Source organism: Desmodus rotundus, chromosome 12, assembly GCF_022682495.2.
Source record: "Desmodus rotundus isolate HL8 chromosome 12, HLdesRot8A.1, whole genome shotgun sequence".
NCBI lineage: Eukaryota > Metazoa > Chordata > Mammalia > Chiroptera > Phyllostomidae > Desmodus > Desmodus rotundus.
The window spans coordinates 80,857,947-80,869,411 of NC_071398.1; the positions used below are offsets into that span (position 1 = coordinate 80,857,947).

An 11,465-nucleotide genomic window follows, 5' to 3' on the forward strand; every position below is an offset into this window, starting at 1 on the left:
GCCCCAGCCCTAGTGGCCACCTCACCGCAAATGCAGAGCCTGTTGCCACCTCCTTATTCTAGATTTTCTTTCCTTTGGCTCCTCCAGGAGCACCAGGCCTTACTAGAGAAGGTCAGGGAAGGGGAGACGGCCCTGGAGGACCTGAGGAGCAAGAATGCTGACTGTCAAGCAGAACAAGAAAAGTAAGGGCCCTGTTTGCCGTGCAGCTGGGGTGCAGGGAGGGGAGGGCGGGCCATGCAGCCTGCAGCTCTCAGGGTGGCCAGCTCTGGGGAAGAGGCTAGTGCTGACGTCAGATCTTCCAGCTCTGAGTCAGTGTGTCTGCTCAGGGTGGGGCCCCACCCAGGGAGATGCTGTCTGGGGAGCTGCCATCTCCGGGGAGTTCAGTTTCCATGGAGTAATAACTTTGAGAAAAGGGTTTTATTTCAAGAGCCAAGGTCAAGAGCTGGAAAAGCATCTGCCGTTGCAGCACGTCATCCCACAGGTTGTTTCCCGGGATGTAGGTGCAGGATTATTACACCAGTTTCCTCCCCTCAAAACAGCAACTGACTGTAAACTATTTGAAGGTAAAATCCAGTCACTTCCTCACTGGTTGTGCCGATGAAAAATACAGTTGGCAGCTCGTGAAGAGATAATGATCTTCCTTTCACGTGCAGCGGCTTGGAAACTGAGAACCACCTATCAGCATATAGGGGATTTCTGGGATCCTTTCCTCTTTGAGGTTAGAGGGTTTTGCATATTCCCTCTGGTCAGAGGGGATCAGAGGCCCCAGACCGGTGAAACCTACAGAGCAAATATTGGGCCATTCTGGACCTTCAAGAATTTGGAAGTTCTTTATTCCCTTGGCAATTGATAAATAAGATCTCAAATGGTAGATCAAATTTAATTAACATCAGCATATTGGTTCTGACCTGTATTGTATCAGTTGGAGCTTTTCAAGTTCAACAGATGTGACCTGAAAGGCCTTCTAAGGAATTTCAAAGATGAGCAGACACGATGCTTACCTTCTTGGACCCCTCAGTCTGCTGGGGGCATTTTCTCTCCTTTGGGATAACCACGATACAGGCCTGCCTGGCATGGAAAATGCAGACATGTAGCCTCCTTTCTGACTGGCCTTCATAGCAAGAGTTGCTTTAAATTACTCACAATCCCTGTTCCTTAAAAGTGGGTGCTCATGGGCAAGTGACAGAGAGGAATGAACAGGAGAAACCAAAAAGGCCAGATAATCTAAAACCGAGGCTTGGGGATGGCAAGTGACAGCTGTGCATCACCAGTGTCGATTTTCTAAATGAAAGGAGAGTGAGAGGTTACTGGGGAGCTGAGGGTGGAAACTTAGAACATTTGAAGCTTAGAGAGGATGTCGGGGTGCCAAGATTTCATTGTACCCCGCCCCCTCGCCTTCTAACGGCAGGCACTTGGCTACTTCCTCTGGTGAAACTGGAGAGTAATGGGTACTAGAATTCTTCAGAGGTCTTTTTTTTTTTTTTTTTTTTTTAAATTTATGTTTAGAGAAGGGGGAAGGGAGGGAGAATGAGAAGGAGAGAAACATCAATGTGTGGTTGCCTCTTACGTGGCCCCCATTGGGGACCTGGCCTGCAACCCAGGCATGTGCCCTTTGGTTTGAGCCTGTGCTCAATCCACTGAGCCACACCAGTCAGGGTCGTCAGAGGTCTTGAACTCCAGGACACTCTCCCCAGCCACCTGACCTTTGGGGATTTAGGCCCAATTTACTTACGAGATGAAAAGGAGACAGCAGTGTCTAGGAATCAGGAGATGTAAAAACAGACTTGTGTGAAAAGGCTCTAAGGGTCCTCAAATCTGATCTCCCTCTTGATCAAAAATCTTGCCACCAGCTTGATTGTGGTGGGTGTCACAATCCCAGCTCCTCTCGAGTTTTTCCAGGAGCGAGGAGCTCCCTACACACAAGGCAGACAGCTTTAACACTGAGACAGTGTGTTTTACATAAGAACTGCTTCCCTGGAACACCTCCTGACGGGGTCTAGTTTTCCCCTCTAAAGCTCTCCAGGATGACCACGTCTCACCTCTCTGAGCCGCACTTTCCTCATTTGGACCACAGGATCTCTAGTGGTGCCTCCTCCATTGAGATGTTCTAATGTGTCCCCCCATCTTAGGGCAAACCACTGGGGAACTGGGCAGAGGGAATCACACTAGGTGGAAGCCCTGAGCCCGAGCCTCTTCCTGGGACTGGGGAGACAAAGTGTCTTTACCCCTTGCCTTAGTCTTCTGCTCTGTATCCCCAGGGCCGCTAACCTGGAAAAGGACGTGGCTGGCTTGCGGGAGAAGATCCACCACTTGGATGACATGCTAAAGAGCCAGCAGCGGAAAGTCAGGCAAATGATCGAGCAGGTAGACACGGTGGGATCTCCCCCGCCATGGGCTGCCCCTCTGGGCATCGCTGCATTGAGTTAGCCCTGTGTCCCCATCCAGTCTATGCTTTTATTTATTCTCCTGGGAGGCTGGGCTTGTATTCGTATACCACGTCACAATAAACTCACTCGTCTGTGTACCTCACAGCAGATTTTCTGCTTTCCCCCACCTGCGCTTGAGGGTAGCATACTCAGGATATGCCGATTTACAGAATTGTTTTGAGAACTGAAGACCCCTCAGCGGCAGGGCATGTTTGCTGCATTTCAGCTCTGTGAGGGCCGGGAGTTTTCATATAATAAGCGCTCAATAACTATTTTTTTAATGAATAAAAAAGTTGTATTTCTCCAAGTCAAATGGAATGGTTTTGGAATCATCCATTATTTGGGATTATCGGGGTGGTGTTTCCTTCTCACCCCTTACCCCCACACCTGGGATAATCCAGAGTTTCATATTGACTGAAATGAGGCTTTTACGGAAAAAGCTAAGCAAGGTATATGGATGGTGCAGACTCGGCCTTTAGTCTCTGCTGGCTCCCTGGCAGCAGGGTAGAGTTCAATGAGCCTGAATGAGTCATTTCAAAATGAGCACCAGTGTCTCCCACATCTTTGCAGCTCCAGAATTCGAAGGCTGTGATCCAATCAAAGGACAGCACCATCCAGGAGCTCAAGGAGAAAATAGCCTACCTGGAAGCAGAGGTGCGTGCTCTGGGTAGCTTGGGGAGGGAGCAGGCTCCCAAAGAGAAGATGGGACGTGAGCCAGGGAGAGGTTCCGGGGGGCAGGGGCCTCAACTTGTCCCGCTGCTGCTCAGAAGTGAGTATCTGGGATGGCTGGTTGATCTTCAGTTCAGCTGAGTGCACATGGTCTGAGAAGCTTCAGGGGGTTGCTAACAATGGTAGGACCTGTCCCCACTCTGAAGAGCTGTGTCGTGGTTCAAGCCCCATGCCCTGGAAGTATGGAGGCGAGTCCTTAATTCTGCCTATGAGCTTAGCAGAGGAGCTGACCACAGAGCTGGACTTCGAAGGAGAAGGCATTCTGTAGAGGCGGAGTCTCTCCATGGCCAAGGCAATGGGCTCGAGAGTTATCCCTCAGCTAATTTCCACCTTACCTCAGAGTCCTTCCTGTCCATTGACTACCTAAAGATTGTTTTGCAGCCACATGTGAAATTTCCTTGTGGCTAAGGAGATAAAAAGAAGTGGGAGATGGGGCTGTTGATCTTCAGGGAGTTGTTAGTCTAGAGTTAGAGATAAAATACATTTTTAAAAAATGACCTAAGAATACTTTACAGAATAGCATATTAACAAGGGCATATAAATAACTCAACTGACCCCAGGAAACTAGATCTACAGGAAATGAGCAGTGTTGCACAGAGCTGCTGAGAGAACACTTCTCAGGGAGGGGGCTGCAGCAGCTACTGAGGAACGAGAGCGATCTGGACTGGGGAAGACGAGGGGCTGGACTGGGGAAGACGAGGGGCGAGGGCGTCCTGGCAGCGGCACGCATGGTGGGGGCAGGGTGACAGCGCAGGCACAGAGGTGGAGAGACCAGAATGAGCAGTTAAATGTGACAAACGGAAAGCCAGAAGGCTGATTGTAACCTCAGAACTCATGGTGCAGAATTTAGAGATGCATGACCGGCTGGAACACCTGATAGAGAAACAAGTCAGTCACTCGAACTTCAGCACCCAGACCTGGGCCAAGACTGAGAACCTGGGCAGGTAAGTGGGTGTATGTGCAGTGGGTCCGAGGGAGCAAGTGAAGGAAAGAGTTGTAGCAAACCTGTAGTGCTAATGCCAAGGCCATGGCTCTTTGAAATCCAAGTTTATCTCTTAGCCTCTGACCTGACCCGCTCTCTACCCAAACCATTCTCACCGGCTTAAGCCGCAGCATGCTACCACTCCCCCTGGAGGCCCTCCAACAGCTAACGGAGGTGTATGAACCCTCTGAAATCGTATCCAAAAATCGTGTGTGTAGTATGTGCGTATTTCCAGAAAGAGGCCCTTTTTTGCCTCAAGAAATTCACAAAAAGGTCCAAGACTTGAAAAAAAGAAGAATTACAGCCACACCCACTTCACAGTTGCTTAACTGCTCCCTCTCTTTTCACCACCCCTGCCAACCAGACTAGTCCCGTCCCCGAGCCTTCCCTTGTGTGTCACTTACAGTGACTGTTTCAGAGCACTTGGAACCCAAGAGCTCAGCCAGACCTGAAGTGTACAATTCCAGAGACGGATGCGGGGGGGGGGGGGGGGGGGGGGGTTGCCTTGTGAAGGGTGGGCAACAACACAGGACTCATGTTTCCAATGTTCTTTTCAGCATTCGGATAGCCAAGCCCCCCAGCCCCAAGCCCATGCCTCTCATCCGGGTGGTGGAAACATGAGCTGAGGAGACAGATGCTACTGTTGCTGCGGAAGCGGAAGCGGAAGCTCGTCACCCCTGTAGGCTGTTAGCACTGACTTTGACCTCCTGGCCGGTCCCTGGCTGCCCTCAGGGCATGGGGTTTGTGTGCCCTGGTTCCAAATTCCCGTCCTCGGCCTGCTGGGTGGATGGAGGATGAGAGCCTCCTCTGGACACTGCAGTCCTTGGCGGACAGTATCCTGCTGGCAGGAGCCAGGGCCCAATCCTTGTCCCTGTAGTTACTGTTTTTGTCTTAGCAGAGCCTCCCTTCCTTTGTAGCCAGGAGTTTAGCTGCCCCAGGCCCTCATCCAGTCAGAAGTGAAGAGCTGACAAGATTGGCCTCAGCCCTAGAAGATGGAGACACAGATGTCCACAGTGATTGGAGAGTGTCCTGGGGGAACAAAGTTCCTTCCAAAAACACAGCTCGGTTCTTAGCAACAAACTGTTTTTCTACTGGCTCCACCCTCTGCTCATGCTGACCTGGGTCTTTTTCAGGAAGAGAGACAACAGGTTCCCTCAGCCCTGACTGGCCAGGCCCTGTTCTGGGGGGAGGAGAACGTGCACTCCGGGAGGAGCTTTGAGCAGAAGACTGTGCAGGGCCACAGGCAGTTAGTGTGACTTCTCTGCTGTGACAACTCCCAGCATCTCTTAGGGATTCCTGTAAGATGCAGGACAAGGTGTACCTTAGTCATCTTGACTGACTCAAAGCCTAAAAGCTATTTTCACAGGGTTACATCAATCTCAGCAAAACTCTCATTGTATTTATTTTGCTAAGTTATTGGCATTTTTGCTTATATCTCACAACTGATTGAGTACCAGAGTTCTATACCCTCCTCTTGCCGTGTTTGGATTTTCTTGACACTGCGAGAAGAGTGTTCCCTCAGGACTTCATTTCAGAACAACACCGTTATAAATCGCTCTCTCTCTCTTTCCTCTACTTCTTTCCCTTCCTCCTCCGCACCTGATCGGTACCTCAGGAAGGCAAGTATATTTGCCCTGAGACATTGGGTCTGAGTGTATGTTTGGGGGAAGAGGGCGATCAGGATTCTTGGGGAGAATTGAATTCTTTTCCTAACCTCTCTTCTTCCTTGTGAGTCTGTTGTCCTGGCTCCAACTGACCCTGCTACTCATAGTGTGTTCTTGAGGGCTCTACCTGTACCCCAAGAGGGAGAAAAGCATCAGAATGTGGTGCTATAGGACCCAGAAGTCTTCAGGTTCTGTTGTGCTCAAGACCAGAAGCCTTAAGTCTGGGTGTTTCTGCATCACGCTCTGGCTTTGTCTGCAACGGTGTTCTGATTTCTTCGTGCAGCTTCTGAACCAGGGTTCAGACCAGTTGATCTCCATGGACCTATCCAGTTCTGATATTTTTTCCTGTACAATTCTTTGTATGGTAAATTTAATAAAAATTTGTTAGTTAATGTTTCTCTTTGAGCTCCTGGCCTGGTTTCTTCTCACTTTTCAGGAAGGATGAAAGAACATAATTTTAGTGCCTCTTGAGGATGGGTGCCTTGTTGTCCACTGCTGGGAAGGGGGGGTCCAGATATCCCAGCACTGTGGTGTGAGGACTCCGTGGCACTCAGAGGAGTCATAATGTTCCCGTTAAGCAGCTCAGCGTCGTGGCCCAAGTCCTCGTTGAAGGAGGCAGCCCCTAACTTCAGCTTTGACATCATCTGGTGTGGTGGCTTTGTGCGATCCCTGAGCTTGGCCAGTGTTTGTCCTCAGTGGGAGAAGAACTGGTCCGAGGCAGAGATCCTGCGATGAGAGATTTACTAATCTGTACCGGAAGTAGCTGAGCAACTCCGCGTCCTCTGCAGAAATGAAAAGCTCTTGGAAATGCTGACTACAGCTATCTAAGGGTTTAGTTTTGGGCTATCTCTGGACATCATTCAAGTAGTCCAATGATCTTTTTCTTTCTGCCAAGTATGTTTACTGCAGGGCCTAACGGGGACATAGCTGAATTTACATGAATCCTCTCTGGACCGAAGGAACTAGAAATGTAACGCCCTTCATCCCTGGCCATTTCCTTTCTAGCCCCCTTTCTCTTTCAATTGAAACGATGTAAAATTTTCTCATAACTTTTCCTTTCTACTCCTCAGGTGATTCACACCCAGGTTTCAGAATGCTTTAGAAACCCGATCCAGACCTGGGTTTGTCTTCTGACAGTCCTGGGTTCTCTTTCTGGCAGTCTTGCTTGGCGTGGGTGTATCTAGAGTGTGCTTGTTTTCAGGATGTGAAGAGGGTGGAAGCAGGGTGGGGTTGCCTAGGGTGCCAAGAAGACTTGCCGGGCCGGAGGAAGACAGGAGTGAGTGTGCTGCCCTACAAGAAAGGGAGGCTCTGACCTGGGCCTCGTTGATAGGATGAGCAGAGATTCCAGTTGGAGATAATTAAGTGTTCTGGAGACTAGAACAAGGACACAGAGCTTCCTTGGACCAAAAGGTGCCTCTGGCATGTTATTTCCCAGAGTTTAATTGTTTCACCCCCAAAAGGAGCAGGGGCTTGCCACAGAGGCTAAGGAGGGTCTCTGGGAGGAGAACGCAGTTGAGGGAAAGGACCTTTTCAATCAAGAGGACGATGGGGACCAGAGCAGAATGGGAGGAGGCACAGGGCCCAAGAGAGGGTGTGGTAAGTAAACCGTTCCTGACTCCAGTGGCCTATTTATTGCCTGTGTTCTGTCACTTGAAAGCCAATTCTTCTGTGCCTCTTGAATGTTTTGGGGAGGGGAGATGGAGTCTGACTCACTGGGACCTTGGCCATGAAGGCCCGTGTCTTTGAGCTGGGTGTTGAGAGTTGCCCAGACACATGGCCCTCAGCAGCCTCCTGTGAACCAGGGATATCAGCCCTAGGAAAAACAGCTTGCAGGAACACTCCTTGCCTCCCAAACAACTACCCTTGTCCTCCTACCTCTTCTTTTGTCCCCTCCCCTGACACAAAACCTGCCAGGGACATGGGTATTTCAACCAAATGGTGCAGTGGGACATTTTAAAAACTAAGTTTCTAAAACCAAAGTTGATTTGCTCATGTTCACCTCTATTTAAAATAACCTTTCACCATGAACCGTCCCAAGGTTTACTCTGGAAAGATTCTCTGACATGATCATTTGACCGAGGAGGTAATGTCCCCTGGGAAAGGAGAGCGGCCTTCCCTCTTTAATCAGCTCTTCCAGTTGTGTTGCTGTTTTTTGTGGGGCCTCTGATAATTCCCCGAGCTCCTTCATTCCTCAGAGCCAAGTGTTGTGGAGCTCGGGCCTGAGCTTGTGCAGGCTCCGACCCAACAGCAGATGTTAGCCTGGGGCCCTTGGCCTCCTTTCCACACTTTAATTTAGGACTAGCTCTGCGTGGAGAAATTGTTTCCTATCTTCCCTGTCCCAGTTCGAAGTTGGAGACCTACATATTCTGTATACCCTCCCACCCTTCCGCCACCCTTCTCCAAGGAAAATTCTTATCCAGGCTGAAGATAAAGATGTTTTTTAAAGGCGAGCAATTTCTAGTTCTGTGTGCTCTGTGGGGTTGGCAGGGAGACCTCCTTTGATCTCTAAAATGTGTGTGGCTTTTCTGCTGGAAACTTCCCCTCAATCCCCGGGGCACATGGGACTGAGGGTAGATGGTGGCAGGGTAATTAATTTCCTGACAGGGTGTTGGTCACCAAGTCTCAGACCACAGGATCTCAGACAGCCGGGGGTGGGGACTAAAGTCATTCATCCTCACAACTTTATCAATTCAGTGCCGATTGTACACCTAGGCCTTTTCTCCTCTCACTTGTGTATGTCTGCAGGAGTTTGGGGCCCCTTCTATATGGATCTGTGTGTTTGTGGTAACTGGACAGCTGTGTAAAATATATTATTGGGGGGGGAAATTTGAAAAACACTGATGTTTAGAAAAAACTCGATTTCCTACCTGTGTGTCTCCTGTACTTATGACTCACACAGAACACTTCTGGCACATCTGGTCACCAAATGTTTGAGGGTTTCCCCCCAACAACCCCCGCCCCCCCCCCACCACACCATTCTCTGTATCACCAGCTGGGTGTCCTACAATTGACCTCAATTCTGACACTGTACCTGGAGATTGTGTCAATCCCACAGATTGAGGGCTCAGTCCCACAAGACTGCCCCCCCACCTTTCAGGTGCCAGTTACAAACAAGATCATCATCAGGTTAAAACAACTTCTGGCCAACTTGGCTACAAATCAGAGGTTCTGTGACCCTCCCTTCCCCCAACTTTGATTAATCTTCTCACAGAACTCAGGGAAACACAGTTACCAGCTCATTAAGGCTATGTTAAAGGATACAGGTGAACATCCAGATGAAGAGATAAATAAGGTAAGGTCTGGGAGTATCCTGAATGCAGGAGCCTCCGTCCCGGTGGAGTCGGGGTGTGTCATCTCCCCCAGGCAGTTCATCAGCTCAGAAGCTGCCTGAACCTCATGCTATCGGGATTTCAGGGAGGCTTCCTTGTGCAGGTACGATCAATTAGAAACTCGATTTCTAGCACCTCTCCCCTCTCTGGAGGATGGGGTCAGGTAGGGCTCAACATTCCAAAGTTCTGCTTGTGGCTTGGTCTTTTGGGTGACCAGCCCCCATCCAGGAACCTGCCCAGAGTCTGCTCATTAGAACAAAAGATGTTCCAAGTGTTCTTGTCACTTAGGAAATTACAAGCGCTTTAGGAGTTCTATGCTAGGAACTAGGGGCAGAGACCAAAATATACAAGGGGGAATAAAAAAAAAACAACCCTGGAATTTATTTACGAAAATGTGTATATTCTTTCAGGTTTAAATTTCAGTCACCTTCAAAATACTCTCCATTTGATGCAATACACCTATTGAGACTTCCACTGCTCAAAACAGTTTTTGAACTTGTCGATTCTGATGCCTTTTAGTGCTGCTGCCGTTTCTTGTTTCACCTGTCCCACACCGGCACCTTCCCTTTGAGGACTTTTTTCATAAGGGGAAACAACAACAAAAAGTCACTCAGGGTGCGGTCGGGTGAACAGGGAAGTTGGGGCACCAGGGTCATGGCGTTTTTGGATGAAACTGCTGAACACTCGTGCGGTGTGGGCAGGTACGCTGGTAAATCCCCCACAATGAAATGGGCAAACGTTGAAAGAGTCTTCAGAAAAATTCATTGAAACCCAACGCAGCCTCTCGCAACGCCAGCTGGTACACTGATACAGATGGGTTCTTAGAACACTCACGTAGCAGGGGAAGCCTGTACTACAAGGGGCCCACTCTATAGAAGATAATTCTGGTTATTTTGGGGGTCCCTCTTCGTGTATATATATATTTTATGATCTCAAAATTGATCTACAGCACAGACCTCTCTCCTTGGATATATGGTCATGTTTCAGAACAGATGGGGAGGGGGGCGGTGAACAATATACTATTACTGAAAGGACCCACCCTTTCTCTCTGGGGGTCCCCCCCACCTACTAGGTTCCCCTTGCCCGCCACTAGAGGAAAGACGTCTCTCAATGCCAGAGACTGGTGAGAAGGAAAGGAATTATTTATTTAAAAGTTACACAGACATAGAGTAATGACTTAATGTCTCCATTAAAATACTAAAGTCCTCTAGAATACCCACAGATGCAGTCCTTCCTTCTCCTTCTGCTCAGTCCGGGGTACCGTGTCTCAGGAAAATAAGTAGAAGTCCATGATTCAGGCTCCTGGCACCACCAGCTGTGTTGCCGCCACGGGGTCCCACTCTGCCAAAGCCCAGTGGTTCTCTCCCTACTCCACCAAGACCACGTGGTTCTTTCTCTTCTCCTCCAAAGTCGCGTGGTCCTCTCTCCGGTAGAGCTGCCGCGCCTGGGTTTAAATCCCAGCGCCAGTTCTCCTCTGCAGCCCCATTTCTGACTCCTCCTACAATCAGTTACACCTGCCAGCATCCCCGTATTCTTCCAGCTTTACTGGGCTGCCATAGTAAGTCCGGGCAGGTGTGGCCCCATGGCATGGAGCCAATCTTCTCCAAGCTCTCACGCAGGTGCTGTAACCAGGGGGAGTTGCTTCCCAGTTACATCTTGGGTGGAAGTCACTCCCATCTCTGTGGCTCAAAGCATGGCCACAGCTATTTAACATATCTATGAAACCAGTTAAAGGTTATAGATATGTTGAATGACCATGCCAGAGGTTAGCTGCACAGATGTTGCCACATAAAACAGCTCTGAATGGCCCTGCTCCATGTGTCCCTTCCCCCGGCCCGTGCTTGTGGGTGTGAGGACATCCTATATATTATTTTCCTAATATTTCCTGGACACCTCGAGTTCTGGACCCCATTACAAATCCCTGTTTGGGGCCCCCCTCTTGCCTGCACCCTGTTACAGTCATCTAAGGGTCAGGAGAACCTAAATGGACTGACTCCTGCACTATCCCCTATTCCATCTCTCTCACTTCCTCTTAGTGGACAGAAATCACTCTTCAGTGATTGAGGCTAGAAATTTTAAAGTCACTTTTGATTCTCCTTTCCATTCCTTTATCCATTATATCCCATTGTCAACAGGTCCCAGTGTATCCTCTTTTGAAATCCCTCTCAGACTTGCCCCTTTCCGTGTTCCCTTACCCCTTTCCCTTAGGGATGGAAGAACAGGGGAGAGGCCCCCAGGAGATGGCTTTTGTCAGAGCCACGGCAGCTGGTTTGGGGCCAAGACGCCGGGCCTGACAGGCTCAGGGCAGGCAGCCCCCCAGAAGCCTCCCTTGGGC

General features: G+C 49.6%; 1 protein-coding gene across 2 annotated transcripts in view; it reads left to right on the top strand.

Annotated features, from left to right (window-relative positions):
• The window catches only part of TUFT1 (tuftelin 1), a 33,376-nt gene extending 27,179 nt beyond the window's left edge, over positions 1-6,197 (top strand). For both annotated transcript variants that reach the window (XM_024572884.3, XM_053915639.1), the window contains 5 exons: positions 88-182; positions 2,259-2,364; positions 2,997-3,080; positions 3,999-4,099; positions 4,695-6,197. In XM_024572884.3, the coding sequence (XP_024428652.2) occupies positions 88-182; positions 2,259-2,364; positions 2,997-3,080; positions 3,999-4,099; positions 4,695-4,758 (450 nt within the window). In that variant the 3' untranslated portion in view covers positions 4,759-6,197. The remainder of the gene's footprint in view (positions 1-87; positions 183-2,258; positions 2,365-2,996; positions 3,081-3,998; positions 4,100-4,694) is intronic.
• Positions 6,198-11,465: the final 5,268 nt, after the last annotated feature.